At 46.6% G+C, this 18,699-nt stretch overlaps 6 protein-coding genes across 6 annotated transcripts; 1 reads left to right on the forward strand and 5 right to left on the reverse strand.

Annotated features, from left to right (window-relative positions):
* Nucleotides 1-398: 398 nt before the first annotated feature.
* On the reverse strand, nt 399-2,770 carry POJ06DRAFT_272008 (uncharacterized protein; the record flags this gene model as incomplete). The annotated part of the gene is made up of 6 exons (XM_056189542.1): nt 399-1,062; nt 1,123-1,244; nt 1,291-1,574; nt 1,627-1,807; nt 1,854-2,670; nt 2,730-2,770. 6 exons carry the CDS (start codon nt 2,768-2,770, stop codon nt 399-401), a joined length of 2,109 nt encoding a protein of 702 aa, XP_056039937.1.
* Nucleotides 2,771-4,760: 1,990 nt separating this feature from the next.
* POJ06DRAFT_47544 (uncharacterized protein) lies at nt 4,761-5,272 on the forward strand. The gene has a single exon (XM_056191097.1). It carries the CDS (start codon nt 4,923-4,925, stop codon nt 5,217-5,219), a length of 297 nt encoding a protein of 98 aa, XP_056039938.1. The 5' UTR covers nt 4,761-4,922; the 3' UTR covers nt 5,220-5,272.
* A 993-nt stretch (nt 5,273-6,265) lies between these two features.
* Nucleotides 6,266-7,927, reverse strand: POJ06DRAFT_304457 (oleate hydratase; the record flags this gene model as incomplete). Its single annotated transcript, XM_056190836.1, has 2 exons — nt 6,266-7,325; nt 7,380-7,927. 2 exons carry the CDS (start codon nt 7,925-7,927, stop codon nt 6,266-6,268), a joined length of 1,608 nt encoding a protein of 535 aa, XP_056039939.1.
* Nucleotides 7,928-9,531: 1,604 nt separating this feature from the next.
* Nucleotides 9,532-10,495, reverse strand: POJ06DRAFT_263959 (uncharacterized protein). The gene has a single exon (XM_056188954.1). It carries the CDS (start codon nt 10,259-10,261, stop codon nt 9,584-9,586), a length of 678 nt encoding a protein of 225 aa, XP_056039940.1. The 5' UTR covers nt 10,262-10,495; the 3' UTR covers nt 9,532-9,583.
* A 1,119-nt stretch (nt 10,496-11,614) lies between these two features.
* Nucleotides 11,615-12,548, reverse strand: POJ06DRAFT_263960 (uncharacterized protein). Its single transcript, XM_056188955.1, has one exon. The coding sequence runs from the start codon at nt 12,497-12,499 to the stop codon at nt 11,651-11,653; it is 849 nt and encodes a 282-aa protein (XP_056039941.1). The 5' UTR covers nt 12,500-12,548; the 3' UTR covers nt 11,615-11,650.
* Nucleotides 12,549-12,956: 408 nt separating this feature from the next.
* Nucleotides 12,957-14,916, reverse strand: POJ06DRAFT_279103 (glycoside hydrolase superfamily). The gene is made up of 2 exons (XM_056189781.1): nt 14,323-14,916; nt 12,957-14,270 (listed from the first exon to the last, which is right to left on the reverse strand). The coding sequence occupies exons 1-2, from the start codon at nt 14,792-14,794 to the stop codon at nt 13,012-13,014; spliced, it is 1,731 nt and encodes a 576-aa protein (XP_056039942.1). The 5' UTR covers nt 14,795-14,916; the 3' UTR covers nt 12,957-13,011.
* Nucleotides 14,917-18,699: the final 3,783 nt, after the last annotated feature.

Raw genomic sequence — 18,699 nt, forward strand, 5'->3', positions numbered from 1 at the left:
AAATACCATACACCATACATGATGACGCTCACATAGTCTGGCAGTCAATTTATTTTCTGTCGATACTAACTTGGTCGGTTATTTCAATTATACGATGCGCTCCATTCCTAGGTTCGTGAACGTGTGGAGAAACAGTTGTACATTATTCGCTGATAAGCCATACAGGCGACACAATGATCTATGAAGGACCCCATATCATCCAAGCAAGTCGATCAACACTTAATAAATCTGCGTATGAAAGAGGAAGTGACAAAAAATATGTTGCCTTTCGTTCCTGATTTCGGTTCGATAATTCAGCTACGTAAGTTGTCCCGAAGGCAAACAATAGCCCAATTGAGGTCAACAAGCCAACATCCTCTGAGCCATGCTGTCAGTCCAATCCAATTTGCTCTTATGTCTCAAGTGATATTTCCAATCATGCCCCTCACTAGCAGCAACAACTCTTCGTACATGCTGACAACGTCCTGTGCGTCACCCCACAGAAAGGCGATGAGCAACTTCTTGAGCACGCTCCATGAATGTTCAGGTAACGATTTCGCAACCTCCATCAATGACTGTACCATTTGGGCTCTTCTTGGATTTTCTAATCCAGGACCCTTTCCTCTTAGCACAACCCATAGCAATGTCTCTGACGAATACTCCCAAGCCAACTGAGTCTCGCTTAACGTCTTGCTTAGTACTTCCATATCATTTGTTCCCAGTCTCAACGAGTCCGCTTTGACAGAGGTAATGTAGAATAGACTAGCCAGCCGGCAAGTTTCTCCAACGATTTCATGTGTTAGACCCCTTGAAGAATCAACTGCACTCTTGAAGAGTCGAAGCAAGGAATTCGCTGGATCCATTCCAATAGGCAATACTGGAATTCCTCGATCACTTCCTTCCTGAGTAAGAACCTTGAGATCATGTAAAAAGCTGAAAACTTCAGCAAACCGGTCCAGCAATAGTTTTGAGTGACTGAGCCTGAGAGCATCTTTGCACCCACTATTATTTAACGAATCATCGGAAAGATCTTGATGTCGCACATCCTGAAGGTAAAACTTCGGTCTAGAAGTAATCAAATACCTATCAACAATTGCTGGTTACCATTTCTTGACACTTTAAGGCACCACCTTGGGAACGTACCAATAGAGAAGAAACTCAAGTCTCCAGCTTTTACGGAGCGACATTAGACCTCCCTTCTTCTCGATAATATTGAAGAGACCAGTTCGGTGCAGATCTGCTACCGTTGGGCTTCCAAATCGGTCCTATATACAATTAGTCAATACGAAGACAGCAACTAAGTGATCTCACCTCAATACTGATTTGTCTAAGTATAGCTGAAACTGCACTGTCAGAGAGCGCCGCCGTTGCGTCATTAAGTAACTTCTGGATACATCTTATTGCTTCGATCTTGTAGATTGTATATTCAGTGCCGCCACCTTGACGGCGAAGATGAGCCATATGGGCCGCAGCATATGCTAGCATGCCTTGAAAAGACGCTTCATTACTAAAAGCATCCGGAATCCAAACTTCAGCCATGGGGTTGATCGACGAGTGCAGTATGCCAAACATCATTTCTCCAAAAATGGCTGTCCCTAAAAACATTTCCTGTCAGTGCCTCCCACTTCAAGGTAAATATGCACTTACAATGATGTATCAATATCCGCTCCGATCCTCGGACGGTAACTGAACGTGTCTGGAAACAGTCGAAGTTGGCATCCCCGAAAGGGATAGTGCTCTTAGCCTTGAATGATCGAAAGCTATTCTGATCTTTTTCGCCTAATACTTTGTCGCACATTTGAAGTTTGTCACGCTTATCAAGAGCCTCCTATTGCATGAGTCCTACTTATAACGCAAAGAGATTCTGTACTCACATGAAAAGGATTACCGCTCGATACCTGGTCGCCTGGAATCTCTGCGCTACCTTCTGTACTTCTACTTATGAAGGAGGAGACCGGTGAATCGGATACGAGCTGGTGAACGCCAGGTGCCTCTTCAGCACAAGCAACAGGACTTTCTGGAGTCGCCACATTTTCCTTACAAGCTCTGAAAGTATTAGCCGGTATTGAAGCAACGCAATCAAGCGGTGCAATAAGCAACGCCTTCATTGCAGGGCATTGAGATTCCAAATTTGCCCTCGCATCCCGCATGCCAATATCAGTACGTTGCTGTTGCGTAACTGTATCGTTCATTGTAATTGCATTCTTCTCATAATCCGGATCTTCCTCTGCATTTGTCACCGAAGATATGCAATTCATTTCATTAGACGTGTCTCTTTCCTCATGAAGTGCTGCAGTTAGCAGTTGGGCTTCTATCGACATTGAGGGCAATGAAGCCATTGCCAAATGCTGAAGTTGTCCCTTAATATTCGTCACCAGGGGGTTCAACACTTTGACATTGGCAAAGTGTCCAGCGAACGCATCTGGTTGTGATTCGGACCTGCGTTCGCCATGTGCTTCTAGAGAAGGTACAATGGACAGGTATTTAGCTGTTGGCTCAGTGCTTGTCGAAAATGTGGAATAAGATGAGGAGGGAAGTGACGCCGATGCAGGCGATTGCCTGGCTATTGAAACTGATTCATGTTCTGACCTTGGAGGGCTGTACGGTATGGTCATGGCACGTGCGGCCGTCAAAGCAGACATAATTTTGTCGAGTTGAGATTGAATATGATCAAGACGCGCTTGTACATCACTGGCCAATTTGAAATCTCTATTAGTTTCACTCGCCTGTGAAATAGAAATAGGACATACGATTCTGAGCTAGACCGCTTTCGCTTGCGCGCATCGGGCATAGTTCTCAGGCAGTTGAGATGGCGTGACGAACAATATCCACAAGGGTCCTTCTTATCACATTTTATCTAGAAGTAGTAATTGTCAGCACCACTACTAACAATGGTTATATGTAGCAAACCTTTTTTAACCTGCATGAATCACACTAGAACGGTCCACGAGTCAATGCCGCTGTTGGAATGGAAGAACAGTACTATCTTGACACTACATACAGCACGTAATGATCCATCATCGTTCTCGTCGTCGGACGTCATTTTCCGCAACAAATGGGCGACTGGGACAAATCTGTCTCTATATTTTGACAGATTAGGTAATAGATGAAATAAAAGGCAAAAATGCAAGACCGTCCTCTCGGGGTGGACAGATAGTCAGATCTACCCTATCCTCGACGGATTTCAACAAAGGTGCGGCGGAGCTTAAAGGCATTCGATAACACAATGACCGGAGATCCGGGTACTCGAAACTCCGGGCCAATCTGCCGTGACATGTGATGGTTATGCCCTATACAAGACTCAAATAGTAGCATGGCCAGGTGGTTGCCTGACACATAACATGTTCCACAAGCGAGCGGGTGCCCACAAGCGAGCCCGTGCACACAAGCCGGCCACTGCACCCAAACGACCTGCAGCTTACAATGCGTCTTTTAACTTACAACAACAATGAAGCAACCAATTGATGATCAATCGACTTATAAAGAAGGCCAGCTACTCTTAGCCAAATTCGCTATCGGCCAAGGCCAAATTCAGAGCAATCGGGCTGCAGCAGCGACCTATCTAGTCCCCGAATCTACGCTGGAATCTCTTCACGACGCGACCGTGAGCCCAAATCAACAAAGGTTACAAAACTTGAGGAATTAGTAATCGTTGAACGTAGACGCTGCCTTGAGGTAGGACATCGCATCGAGACGCGTCCTCTCAATCAGGACAATACTGTAGATTAGACTGTACAGTGTCAAAGCAATCAGAAATCGGTGTTTAAAAAGTTTGGCATATCTGGTCGACCACCTCTACAGCAAGGACCACGATGAGTCCGAGAAAAAGACCAACCTAGGATCACTATTCTAAATACAGAATCGACAGGGAAAAGGAAAGAGAAAAATACAAACAAGTCATCGAAGAGTAATCAAATAAGGGTGAGCTAAAACCACAACCCTAAACCATAGATAATAGAATTGATAATGATAAAACTTTAACGCCCCATAAACCCCAACCCTCCACCGCCGAGATAGAACAACTTTAAACGACGAACCTCCACCGCCGAGTCCAGTCCCTTGACATCATGCCACCCCTCCGGAGGATGCGTCCCGAATCCTTGGTTCTGCGTTTACGATCGCGAGCGGCGCACTAGTCTCGCAGGTCAGCATTGGTGATGGGAAGTGCAGGGCAATGGGGGTGCGTGCGAACGAACTCGTCAAGCCGGTCAGGGCAGTGCTGCAGGCGAGAGAGTGGTTCCCACGAATCTTGTGTTGAAAGTTGAGTGTGTCGTGGACTCGTGGTGCCAGCTAAATGACCTAAATGGCGTGGGTCATGTGACCTTACATCATGTTAGCAAGTTGCATCGCCGACGACCAAGTTTTCACTGAGGCAGGTGGTTGACACTCATTTTCGGGTTCTCAGGTGCCTAACAAACGACTATATACGTCGTTGTAATGAATGTATGGAATAAGCGCATTCCATTTGGGCACAAAATAATCCTTTTGTGTAGTGACGATTGGGAGTGTGTCTACACGTTCCAGTTGTCCTCCATATGGGAGACCATTGAACATAATCAATCTTCCATACAGCAGTCATTAGTTAGCTGCAAGGGCATTAGAATATCAAACTACAATTAGTTGACGCCTACAAGGCATCGTGAGCGATTAGTGATAAGGTATAAACTCCCAACCTGACATCACCAAAAATCCTCAGTTAAATATTTTTGGTACAGAGAGCAACTTACACTCAGTCAGTCTCTACGTACTTTGGTAACCAGGACAAGGAGGAGTGGCAGTTCCAGAGCCGTCATTAAATTTATTCGAGATAACTAATTCTCATAAAGTTAGTTGACAACTGTTGAGCGCACTGTTTGGACGGTCGACCACAGAATATCTCACCAAACCTTCGGGAAATTGTTCTGGGCAATTGTATTCCCACACATCTCCTCAACAATCAACACATGGAAGCAACACCAGTGAGTTTCTTCCAGCGTGAATGGTTCGAGACACGATTCAGGGGCTCAAGGGTGCGCACGCGATCCTGTTATGGGAAAATACTTCGTACACACAGCCTGTTCCTCGATAACTGTTCATTCGTTATTTTGCCTTGTAGTTGTACTTCTAACTTCTTTCTGCGCGGTACGGTTCGTAGCATTTATTATTATTATTGCCAGGTGGGTATCCGAGAGGATTTTGCCGTTACCTCAATCTTCTCTGTCCCTGTGAAAGAACTTCTCGGCTTGACAAATAAGCCCTAACGTTGTTGCTTGTACTATAGACTTAAATTTGAGATTGATCGAATACATTTCCCAGAAACCGTGCCCACGACTACTAGATTAGTTGTCTGCTGCGCCCATCTACAGTTAGAGTGTGAACATTATCTTTAAGATCCTCTTCACTACTGGAGTCCATGAAATTGTAATACCGGTCAGGAGCAAACCCATCAGAGCCTCGCAATGCACTTAATTTCCGCTGAAGAGATGAGACACCAACTCGAACCGGAGCGCTCTGGTCCATCACCCCTCCCACAACAGAAATCCAGCCACCGCGATCAAGTAGCAACATAGACGAAAATTAGCCGGTTATACTCTATTAACAGACCTTTTCCGAGCGATGAACAATGAATTAAGCGACTATCGTTGTAGTTTAGGCATAAGTTAATAGTTCTGGTAGATCTCCTCCATACGCCAAACACGCCGCGGGCCACAGCTGTTCTTGAAAACCTACGTTTTATAAGTTACTTAATTTCGTATTAATTACTATATTTTCATGTCGAGGATATAGTTAGTTCTCCCATAAAGTCCAGGAATTACAAAAGCCCGAATAGCGATACGTCCCCGTCTTGTCAGGTACTGTTCAATACTTGATGTCATTAGTTAATTTTTTACGTTTTAATCAATAAAGTAAAGGAGATTCATGGGGCAACTACCAACCATTCCTCTTTGGGTCTATCTGTTCGTACGCCCTCGTCCCTCGACATTGTTAGAATTAACGTAAAAAATTTAACTCCGAGTAGTTCCTAAGACGATCGCGTCGGATTTCACGTTATCATGGAACAGCTATCATCAGTATACACATACAGCAACTATAATGGAGAAATATTCCAATGACAAAGGGAAGTACGAGTACAAACGGCCCCACCGGTCATAAAGACGCAGGGAGCATACTCCTGGAAGTTCCCTGTTAAAGGCAGCTCAGAACAAGACATCACTTTCAATTATACACATTAAACTAAACCATCAAACCAGAAATATTTAATTTCAATTTTCAGCAGACGCCAGTTCCACAATTCGACTTCACGGACTTATGTCAGTAAGTCCAGGAACTCCACAAGATGGTTCTTCCATGGTTTAGGGAACTCTTTCTTAAGGCCCAACAAGTGATTGACCGCAAACTGGGCGCCCTGGACACTGTATTCCATGCTCAAGGTAGGCTCGTCCGGGATTTCCACAAACTGGCCCAAGAATGCGATGTTGGTTGTATGATGGGGAATGACCAAGGGACGATCGTCGTGGGAGCGAACCAGCAACGGCGATCTGACCCGAGGGCTTATACAAGGAATCGTGATAGAGTTGGCGAGAATGTTCGTGACAGGAAATTTTAGATGTTGAAGAATCTCCTTCATGATCTCAGAACCTGAGCATTGAAGCATGGGTTTTTTGACATAGTTCCCTTCTCTGTCCGGATGCAAGGCCCATCCCGAAAATACCTGAACAGTATCTGGCTGGCCATGAAAGACAGGTTGACAGGGAATATTGAGACTTAGGACCCAGTTACTTCCAGGCAGTGACAAGACTGGCTGAGAGCCCGGCTTGTTGTTTGTTAATTTGGTGATCCGGTCAAAGAATTCGGGATCTTTCAGTGTCACGGTGAATGTTTCCAACAGCGCAGCTGAGGTACTGGAACAGAAGTTCGATGGATTGCCAAATTTCCTAGATTTTTCTGCAAGTTGATACCATAAGAACCATCCACTGTCGGGAGATTCGGCAGATGACAGATTGGGGGCAACACTGTTTGTTCCCAATACAGTTCCTGAACCAACTGACCCAAGAGTGACAAAGACAAAGTCAGTAGGATCAAGGGTGACCAGCATTTCTGATCCATCACAGTCTAAGTACTTGATTTCTGAGACTGTAGTGGGATCACTGCTTGGGTAGGTCAATATGTCGACCACCCGGTCCTTGAGGCGAAAGTCCACACCTTCGTTCTGGAGGAATCTGGTGATAGGCTGAATAATTGACTCGTACTGGGAGTAACGCATTTCATCCGGTCCGGTCAATGTGTCGCAATGTATGATGTCCTGGACGAACTTGCGAAGATACCGTCGGAATTCCACCACGCTGTGCTGGGGATGGAACGCGTACCTGTAAGATCTGTCAGTGATCCTATGCAAGGCACATGGGACATATATGACCTACGTTGTCGACCAAATCATCCAGAATTTTGTGTCAAAGAAATCCGCTTGAAACACGTCCGAAATCATCTTCCGACCCAAGGCGTGCTCGCTCTCCAGCATGACCCGGATTAGTTCCAACCGATCCCGGAGGTTGAGGCCGAGCTTCTGAGAATCCAACTTCTCGGGACCCGACGAACCCTCGACGAGCGCGCGAGTTAGGTGTCGCGCTTGATATTTCTCTTCGGTACTGCGGTATTTATGTTTATCCCATGGCGTCTTTCCCACCTCTGTGGATGAAACTTGCGAGAGGAGCTTTTCGGTACTACTATCATGGTAGGAAATCTGCTGTCCGCTGTGCAGCACGTACCCAGTCGAAGCATCACCAAGGCTGGTAACAGCCCCTCCAGGGTGTGAGTGAAGGTCGAAGATATGTACGTGACTCGGCGGCACCGCGGCGTCTTTGATCAAGAACACTGCAGCTGCAAGGGAGGCAATCCCGCCCCCGACTAGCCAGACCTGAGTAGATCCGGCGTCTTCACGTTCGTCGTTGGGATTATGAGGGGTGCCCATGTTAGATCTGTTCGTTGTTTGGTTCGTTTTCAGTGAAAGTATCAAGCAATTTCATCCTCAAAACGTGATGGAAAGTCGGTCTTTGGGTCCTCTTATAGAAAACCGTCACATATAGCGTGGCGCCAATTACATCGTATGACATCTGATCGCATGAAGTCATCTGGACAAAACTGGAATTCATAGAGTTTCTGCCAGTTTATGATTGACGTCTTCACCCCGTATGCAGCATAGAAAGCGACCCCCGTGGGCCGCAAAGCGCGTCCTTTCGCGACACGCCCGCCGATAGCCGGCTGGGCTAGGGTCTAGCGTCATGTTGAAAATTGAGGGTGTCGTGGGACTCACTAAAAGTTGAGGGTCATGTGACCTTATGGCTATAGCTTACCCTTCAAGGTCCAGGTGTAATTAAACACAGTGATAATATGAATCATAGGGAAGGTCGCGCCTGGTCCACGGTCGGCGATTCTCTACAAGCTCGAAATCCGAATTTAGAGCTCGGGATCTCACTGTCGTACTGTTCCTGCGGGTTACGGGATCTGGATTTGGCACTTCCTGTCAGGGTGGAATTATCCTGAGTTAATCCTAACCACCCTCTCGGGATTTTTGACAGGAAAGTGAGATCGGGTTAGGGTTCTCCTAATTGTCGAGATTAGACTTTAGGCACCATACTGCCAACTGTCTTGCTATCAGCGCCCCTCGTCAACGTACTCCATTTAAGTGACAACACCTTGTTCTCCGACTTTTCTCTACTTTCCAGCGAGCCGAAATTTCAGACATCGATGTCTTCGAGTACCCTCGATAACAATTCCAATCAGAAATCTTTAGTTAACACTCTGATAACAATTTTACGTCTCTCGCGTTTCGCTCTCACTTTCGAATATGCCAACGAGCCAGACAACGACGCACGTCCAATTGCTCTCGCTCTATTTGAGTAGGGCTACGGTCCGCAGTCACGCTCAGATCATAGTTATTGATTCCGACTATGAGGAACATATTCCAACAGCCAGACTTCATTTTCTATCTACCTAGAATACGTGTCAGTGCCTTAGCAAAGATAATATCAATAAACGGGTTGTCAACGGCGTTGTGCTGTTACGTATGGGCTGTAGGAGTCGTTCTAGGCGTTCTTCCCTTAAGATGGTGAAATTGTGCGGCTCAATCTTGTCAGCGAGTGCCGAGACTCGGGCCGGTAAGCGAAAACGTTATGGGGAGTGGAGTCAGCGTTTATTGGCGGCGAGTAAGTGGACGATAACTGGTCAAACTGTCCGTAAACTAGCTAGACCCTAGTACATTAAATTAGGCGGTTATCTAGATTGTTGAGGAAGGCGTCCTTCGACAAATGTTTTCTATTCCCCGGTCTCGCCCATTGTGTTCTACGTCTGGAAGAAGAGCAATTGATGTGTTGCTTTCCCGTGACTTTGGCATGCGAATTATCGCAAAGATTGTGCTATCCGGGGGTCCGACGACAAATATACGCTAGTTGGTGAGGATAGTCATGTAAGGCTGGCATTGGCTACCGAATGCGGTGGGACACCGACTTTGCTTCTGCATAAGAGGAATGACTTTATTACTTCATCCGCTAATACTAGCCAACCAATTGATATATACCCTGCAGATGCAGACATAAAACCAATCTGAAAATCTTGACGCCAAATTCGCCTAGGCCATCAAAAAGAAGAGGAGACCGCATGCGAAAGACCAGGACGGGCTTAGGACGCCAGCCGCCCCGCTTGACGTTGTGCTCGGCGCAGAAGTTGACGACGTGAGTAGGTCTTCCAACGTCGTTGATGTTATAAGCGTGGACGGCGGTGCTGTAGTAGAAGATCTACCGGACAATCCAGACGCCGTCTCAGGGGCAGATTGGCCCATGGTCGACAGCAGTTCTGACGAGGACTGCTCGGTAGCGATGGTGCTTTCGAAGGATACAGAAAAGGAAAAAGAACTCAATGTCCCCGCAGGAGAGCCTGCCGTCAATGATTCCGTCGGATAAGCTGACACGGAGTACGAATCCGTAGGAGAAATAGAGAAGGTGTACGTCGTATCTGGCTGGTTGGCATAAGTGTCGCACGTCAAGGTCCAGTCGTCTGACCACGACTGGTAGTCGGCTTCGTCATACTGGCACTTGTAACAGGCTGAATATTCGTCGGTGAGAGAGCAAAGACAGTTGTAGTATTGTGTAGTCACGATGACGGTCTCATCGGTCTGCTCATAATACTGAGCACAGCTTTGATTGTACATTGTTGAGGCTTGCACACAGGCGTCGCACTCCGCCTGAGCGGACGTATATCCGAAGAACGCAAGGACGGCAAAGAGCAAGATTGTGTACATCGTAGCCATATTCTACGCTTCTGGCGGGACAGAATTGCTCGCATTTATACACCTACTGTGCGCCGGATAGCTTGGTCGATGATGACCCACCATGGTTGAGAGAACACAGTAGAATGACAGGTAGAAGAAAGGCGTACAAAGGGAAATGCCCCCTAAGTCAACTTCATTGGCTCAACCAGGAAAATCGTGTCCAGCATTCAACATGCTTGAACTAAAATTAGCAGTGTTAGGACCATTTCATCTGTTGCTAGCACCCGAACGGCGCGAGATGGTCCAAGAGGAGGTCACGATGCGAGTTCGGCGTACCGTGCTTGCGTAGTCGTAGCGGGTGGGCAGGGCTTCAGAGTTTAGAGTGATCTGAGCTCTTTCTTAGCCGCGCTAGGCAGCCGCGTCGGAAAAAACACTCTAATTGATGCTAGCCATGGTCTTACTAATGGACTGCAGCCATGTTCCATTCTTGAATGGGATAAGATCATCGCAGGTTCCGTCTATCATGCAAGATACGCACTCTCAGCGGCTGAATCTATCGTGGTCCGTTGCTCGGGAATAATGGGCTAGGGGCTAGGGGAAGCGGACAGATGCCTGACGTCTGTTGCCTATTATGAATCCGTTTGTGTGGTCGTATCGCTCCTGCCGTTAACCAGAATTCGTATACGGCCATGAAAATCTGAGAATACCGCTCCTAGTCTCCTACCGCTATTGGTTTAGCCAAGGCTGGCTCGATATTTACTGACTGTAGGTTGGGTGTTCCCACCGTGCAAGAATGCTGTTGGCTTATACCTCTGGGACTGAAGGCCGCGGCCGTCGACCTCGTGCGGGATAAGGTCCAACGAGAAAGCTTACAAGGAAGTTATGTTAAGCGAATAACGGTTGCAAATGGCACCCAGCGGAGTCGAAGTTAAAGGATGGAACCCTAAACCTTCGAACGCTTAGAGTTCTCAGAGTTTGACCTTGAAAATTGAGCTTATTCATATTGACCACGCGTATATCAAGCAGCCAGATGCAGTCATTCAAAGACCAGGAACAAATCAGATGACAATAATCTCGGAATAGACCGCTTAACGGCCATATATCTTTCATATTTTCATTCGCCAAGCGCAAATCAGAAAAACAGGGAGACAAAACTTAGTCAAGAGGAGCAAGTGCTTTAGTGGTGAATATTTTGACGGATAATTACCTACGCACCGACAATCTGTATTTATATTTACGGGATGCAAATCGCATGATTGTAGATATTTGACAAATATTGGTCCATTTTGAGCCTGGCCACTAGTTGATTGTCGCGGCGACAGTAATAACCGCTGCAACGCTCCACGGACCGATTATATCAAACTTGGACGCAAATAACTTAACGAAAGTAATGTATTTATTAATGCATTTCCATGCTACTCTTAATGACTACCTCTCGGTGAGCCGCTTTACAACCCGATCAATTGCGCTATTGAATCGCCCGACTTCAAGATCAGAGTACGGCAGTCTCTGCTGTCGAACTAATTCATTAAAGGAAATGAGCCGAAAGATCAGAGCTCGCACAAGCAGTTGAAGCAAGTCACGCGTAGTACCACCGAGGTCTATCAATGACTCTTCTCCCTCATACCAGACTAGGCCATCGGCGACAACGATAGCATCGCCGTATGCAGCAGGACGCCAGCTCGGTGAAAAGTCGATGACTGCCGGATCCAAATCGTCTGAGAAGAGGATATTTCCAGCTAAGTCCGCATGGATTATCTGAGGTGAGTCGTGGTCGATAGATTGCTTAATGGAATTTAGACGTTCGAATGGCTGCCGTAGTTCTTCGAGGGGTGCGATTGTCACTTCGTCCCAAGCAACTCGATCAGCTGTAGCCCAGGGAGAGACTCGTTGGCGGATGAACCCTGGACAGGGAATTCTCGAAAGCGCTTTATGGAGAGCACGAGACGCGGCCAATATCTGCTCCCATCGACCTGCTGGACCAGTTTCTCCCGACACGAACTCTGACGCCGCCCACCCGTCGACGACATAACGGCCCTCGCGAGATGTTAATGGCCGCGGTATTCGAACTCCATCAACCTGTAATCCATCAAGTACTGTAGCGCACCATACCACTTGTGCCTGATGCTCATTAGCCACGTGCTTGAACACCGCGTTCCCGACAAAGAAACTTGTACCCATGCCCTCGGAAGCACGGACGGCTTGCCCCTCTACCCCGAAAGCGTCGAGGACGGACGACGGAAGCAGCGGACTTTCCGCTACGTTAGGATCAGTCATCCAGGAATTAAATCGTTGACGGGTAAACGGACCGGCCGATAGCGTAAGTAGGCATCACCGGGGGAATGTGACATCAGAAAACTCCGATCCCGAAGTAACCTGACCCTAACCCTATCATCCCAGGCTACTGTTGGGACCTTTCTGGCCCTGTTTGGTCCCTGGCGACTTGTGCGGGTGCTTAGGGTTAGGTCTGTTCCTTTGGCTGCCACCTATCTGGCAGTTGGCGGAGATCTCTCAGTATCTCCACATGGATATCCTATCCGCTAAAATCCGCCAATCCGTCTATCCATTTACACCCTGTACTTGGTATAAGATAATATAGTACGGGATAAATTGGCATTCCCGGTATAGAAATGAGTCGATCTAGACTGCAACTGAAGTGACATGAAGATTAGTTAGCGTATAATAGACTTAAAGGCAATAACTTTGGGTGTTCCATCTTAAAGAAAGTCTGCAGGAGCACATTACACTATTTATAAATTCTAATAAATACCAAAAAATGCAAGATCAAATCACTGAGCCAACAAGACCAACGCCTCAAACGGACGTAATACAATTTCCCCTACCACATCCCCTTTATCGTAATTTGACAACAAGACCTTTCCTCGCTTAATATATTCATTTGGTAAAGTCCACTTAACATCAAAATCCTTAAATGACGTGATGACTAGCACTTCGGATGACCCATACACTCGCGTATACGCAAATACGCTGTCATTAGGCGCGTCTAGAAGAGAGAATGTACCGTAGACTAGTACATCTTTGAATTCGCGCCGCAGACGGAAAATGGACTGCCAATACGCATATAGGCTATCGGAGTCATTCTTCTGGGATTCGGCATTCCATTCTTTATAATCTTCATTGACGTCCATCCACGGCCTGACTGTACTAAATCCAGCATTAACAGTTGTGTCCCACTGCATCGGCGTTCGCGCGTTGTCTCGCGCTTTTTTTTGCATTTCGACACGAATACTGTCAAGCTCTTCTTTAGACGCTCCAGCTGCAGCGCGTGCGTCGTAGATGTTAAGAGACCAGAGATCACGGTACTTGTCAAATCCCCACTCTTTCGGCACATTCGCAAGACCGAGCTCTTGACCCTGGTAAACAAAGATTGACCCAGACTGGAACCCCAAGAATGTAGCCAACATTTTCGCAGCAAGTTTGCGCACAGCTGGCGCGTCTGACGCAAATCGCGAAACAGACCTAGCCTGGTCATGATTTTCCAGATAAAGTGCGTTCCAGCCGTCATTTGTTTGCATAAATGTCTGCCATTTGTTGACAATTGTCTTCAGTTCGGTGAGCTGCCAGGTACGAGGGGTATACATACCCGATCGGCCGTGGTCAATATTGACGATCTCGAATTGAAAGATCATGTTAAGCTCGTTGCGCTCAAATCCGACCGCCTTGATAATCTCAGTGGGGTCGAAGACGGATGGCATCTCGCCGACGCTGAACGCATTATATTCTTTCAGAATTTCACCAAGGCCTTGAAGATATTCGTGCAGACGAGGGCCAGTCGCATAGTGCATGCGTCCATTCTGGTATTTGGTATGGGGATTTGTGATAGGCGCATCTGGCATCTCAGGATCCTTGCTAATGTAGTTTATAACGTCCATGCGGAAGCCATCGACGCCGCGATCGAGCCAGAAACGCATAATGTCGTGAACGGCATCACGCACGCGGGGATTTTCCCAATTGAGGTCAGGTTGGTCCTTAAAAAATAAATGCAGATAATATTCACCACTATTCTCATCGTACTCCCATGCGCTACCTAGAATACACTATTAGAAACGCACTTGTAGAGTTCCAACTTCCGCACATACCACCAAAATGCGATACCCAGTTGTTGGGCGGCTGACGCGTTCCATCGGCTGCATACTTTGGCTTTTTCCAGATATACCAATCGCGGTACTCGCTGTCCTTTGAAGAAATGGCCGACTGGAACCACTCATGCTGATCAGACGTGTGGTTTACAACGAGATCCATAAGGAACTTTAGACCCCGTTTATGCAAGCCGCTGATCAGCTCATCAACGTCGCTCAGGGTACCGTACTTCTCGTAGATATCCTTGTAGTCCGAAATATCATAGCCCATGTCGACCTGAGGAGACTTGTAGCAAGGGCACAACCAGACGATATCCACGCCGAGATCAGCGATGTAATCGAGTTCCGAAACAATGCCGGGAATGTCGCCGATTCCGTCACCGTTAGAGTCTTTGAACGACGCCGGGTAGATCTGGTAGACATTGGACTCTTTCCACCAGGCACGGTGAACAGGCAAGTCCGTGATCGTCATTTTCGAACTCGATAATAGGTTCGTATCTTAAGCACATTGGAGGACCTGTTAGGCGGAAGAGACACGCTTTTATAGTCGCCAGCCACCAAGCGGCTACGTTGCAGGCAGCTCCCAAGCTCGCTATCAACTTTTAGGCTCCCCGCACAAGCGGCCCTTCTTCGCGATTACATCTCAGTAGAGCCGCACGAATCAATATTGTTGACCCACAACGTGTTTGATAGAGAATCTGGAGAGCTTCATATCGTTGGAGGAGTGATGACAGGTTAGCTACTAATTTTGCAGTAAATGTAGATACCCTCCCAATTTGCATTACGTGATTACGCTCAAACTGCCCAAATGGTACATGTGTATTTTATACAAATTGAGGGCGACCTAGTGGCATTTGGTAAACCGCCGAGAGCCGGAAAATGATTGCACATAAACTGTCTTATTAACGGAAACCTTGCTTCCTCAGCATGGTAGCATGCGGCGTTTCTTATGTATATATATATATGTATATATACGAAGGCTCCTCGAGACTTCTCATTAAGAATAACATGATTGTCGGCCCTATAAGATCGCTCCCATTCAGTTGTCATCTCAGTATATAGTTTTTGCAATACACGACAATGACGCACTGTGGGACAATAATCATTGTGTATCTCCATCTGAAGTGGGACCATCTCAGAAAGTGCCAATAGTTCCAGAGGGCCCGCCGCCCCAAAGATTGTGATAATAATTCCAATAATATTCTCATGTTTGCAAGAGGCTGCAGTTACCCAAAGCTCTTTATCCCTTGAATCTACATACTTGTAGCCAGGATAGTCATTCCTTGCCGTAAAACGATATGCATGCTTGTTCCAAATCACAACAGCCACGTTTTTTCCATTCGCAGCATCGTTTCTGTAAAAGTAGACTCCGACTAGAACTGCTCATCAAGTCCAGCTAGAGGCACAAACAAGGTAAGGTAATTTGGCTTTCCGTAAATGATGTTACGATGCCGCACAATAGCAGACCCGCGCTCTGCAATCAGTGCTCTAGCTAGGCGTGCGTCGTAGTCGATTCTTGGACGCTTCTGATTCACCAGCGACGAATCTCCCATTCCTACATTAGCCATAGTTTTCATTTATGGTCGACTAACTAAACATTTGATTAGGGGTGGGTACGATTTGCGAGCAACTCGTAACTCGTAATTGTATAGTCTATACGATTACTATACGATTGGCTGTAAAAGTTTACGATTAACTATACGAGCAATCACCCGAGTCGCTCGCAAAAAATCGTATAGTCAGGCACGTGACCTAAGGCTTAATAAGGTTTAAAAGAAGAATGAAGTACAAATGCCTAATTACATGTCCGATTCCTTCGCGTATTGATCTGCCAGTAATGTGAGTGTCCTCATAGTCCCCGATTCCAACGAGTTCCTCCTAATTCCTAGTAGATCTCTACCTTGACTGAATAGCCTCTCAACCGCAACCTCAGAGGCCGGGATTGCGAGGTAGTCTCTTGCTGCAGCTGCCATCTGTGGGTACTCCTCTTTATGAGCTCTCCACCACCGCAACAGCCATCCTTCCTCAGTAGATGCTACATCTACTGTCTCTTCAGCAAAGTACCTCTCGATATCTGACCGCAAAGCTCTTCGTTGGATTTTCGAGAGCATACGAGACTCTAACGTCGGCTTCTCAGCTCTTTTAGTCGGTTGAATACTCTCTGGCACCGTAAGTGGATATTCTCTATGCAGCTTTTCTTTCATCGCTTCCACTATATATTTCGCGGCTTCCTCATCTTTCAGTTCGGCTTTTAATAGTTCGGCTTTAAACCTAGGGTCCAAGATCAATGCTATATAATAAGCATCCTGTTCATCAAGAAAGGCGTAGTACTTATGATACTTTTTCAACCCCTGTGCCACTGCAAGCGCAATCTCCTCGTTCAGGTCGGCGAATTCTCCTTGTCGAGCGCTCGCACTGTCCAACAAATCCTGTAGTTCATAGTACATGCCAATACTTAGGCTAATCGAGAGCCCTTTGAAGATACCAGGTTGGTAAATTCGTCAAACTTTTCTAGGACTGTGGCAATCTGTTCAAGTTGCTCCCAATCTGATGCTGTAAAGGGAGGCAACAGGCGGACGGCGTTTAAGTAACATCGGATTTGCTCTTTTGCAGCTATTCCACCTTGAAGCATGCGGTAGGTAGAATTCCATCTAGTATCGACATCGTACTCTATGTACTTGTCGTTCAATCCATTAACTGAGCAAAGGTTCTTCCAACCCTCTCGACGTTGTGGACTTCTAAGAATCCACAGACTCAGGATTCGAAGCCTTGACAGCGCAGAGTGGGGCCCGATTGGCTTACCATCACGTATTTGGTCGCATGCCTCAACTGCCATGTTTATGTTTCCACACTTCAAAGCTTTAAGGATATCTTTCACGATGAGGTTAAGCACGTGAGCCAAGCAGCTAATAAAGCTCTCGTGGCCTTGAAATCGCACGTCGTCGGCTTCTTCTGTCAGCTTGAGGCTAAGACTCTCAACAAAGGTGCGATTGTTACTCGCATTATCTGCAGTTATAGTGATCAACTTTTTCGTGAGCCCGAGCTCTTTCAACATACTGTACACCATCTCTGCCATGTTCTCGCCAGTATGCACACCAATTACCTCTCCAAACTCTAAAACCCTTTCTCTATATTCGAATTCCCCGGTCAACCAATGCGCAACTACTCCAAGAATTGCAATGTGATTCTGGCTAGTCCAGACATCGAGGGAAAGGGCAATTGTATGACAAGTTTTATCTAGTTCTTCCTTCAACCTTGCACGGCACGCCTCGAACTCTATATCGATTCTCTGTCGTAATGTCTTGCCAGTGGTAAATGGCATCTCCACACCTGGAATATCTTTGAAGATTTGCAAAAAAGCGGTACGCTCAATGACAGTAAATGGCTGTCTGGTAAGCACGACCCAACGAATAAGATTCCTCTCTAACAATTCTGTGACGTTTACGGTCTGTTTTTGGTTCCACATTGTCATGATCGTTGGCTGATTAGTATTCTTGGTATCATTGCTTACACCCAAACCATGAGCTCTATGTAAATGATAGGACATGTTAGTTGTAGATGTCGATCTAGCAGAGTCCTTGATAGACCAATTCCGACAGTGCTTGCAAGTTATCAGCTGATCGTTCCTAAGCTTTTTGGATCGCTTAGGCTTCCACTGTTGGCTTAGAGTTGTAACTTCAAACTGCTCCCAGAGCCAGTGATTCGCAGTCCCACGTGTAGGTTGAGAAGAAATCACATCGTCCGTGATGACTGGTGAGATCCCTTGCGCTTCCTCAGTCAAGTTCCTCGACAATGGTCGATCGACAATCTGGCTAATAGAATCCTCCGGCCCTAGCTCAAAGGAGCTCTCAATTGGTGACTGTAGGCCGCTGGCGAGCGAGACGTTCTCCATCGGCTCCTCTCCTTCGTACCCATCATTCAATAGCACGTAATCTATAGCCAGCTGGCGACGAGAATGTGTAGAAGGCTCCATGTCGAAGGCGCCAATGCAGTAATGAATAGTAACTTCCTCTAATTGTTGATAATATTTCAGAGGATAAGAGGAAAAAAGTGGTTCCCGGCAGGGGTTATAACCCTACCTTCCTAATTAGGAAGACGATTACTATACGATTACTATACGATTTCAAACTATACTATACGATTACTTTACGACTAAAACTTAATTTTTGCGATTAACTTTACGAATAATCTCAAAAGTTGACGGTACCGTAATCGTACCCACCCCTACATTTGATCGAGAATCACATATCCAAAGCTCGGATCGCGGCCCGACTGATCTGCAAGGATTTACACATATAGTCTCCATTCGGCCGGGAGCAGAATTGAAGTTTCATAACTCAAGCTTCATAAGGGTTAGGGCGGCCTCTTTAGGGAAGA

The sequence above is a fragment of the Lipomyces tetrasporus genome, assembly GCF_029532465.1.
Source record: "Lipomyces tetrasporus strain NRRL Y-64009 chromosome Unknown POJ06scaffold_15, whole genome shotgun sequence".
NCBI classification, from domain to species: Eukaryota; Fungi; Ascomycota; class Lipomycetes; order Lipomycetales; family Lipomycetaceae; genus Lipomyces; species Lipomyces tetrasporus.

Coding starts and splice junctions, on each gene's coding strand:
- POJ06DRAFT_263959 (XM_056188954.1), bottom strand. CDS start 10,261: ATGGCTACGATGTACACAATCTTGCTCTTTGCCGTCCTTGCGTTCTTC.
- POJ06DRAFT_279103 (XM_056189781.1), bottom strand. CDS start 14,794: ATGACGATCACGGACTTGCCTGTTCACCGTGCCTGGTGGAAAGAGTCC. Junction 14,271..14,322: donor CTGGGTATCGCATTTTGGTG/GTATGTGCGGAA, acceptor AGTGTATTCTAG/GTAGCGCATGGGAGTACGAT.
- POJ06DRAFT_47544 (XM_056191097.1), top strand. CDS start 4,923: ATGGAAGCAACACCAGTGAGTTTCTTCCAGCGTGAATGGTTCGAGACA.
- POJ06DRAFT_263960 (XM_056188955.1), bottom strand. CDS start 12,499: ATGACTGATCCTAACGTAGCGGAAAGTCCGCTGCTTCCGTCGTCCGTC.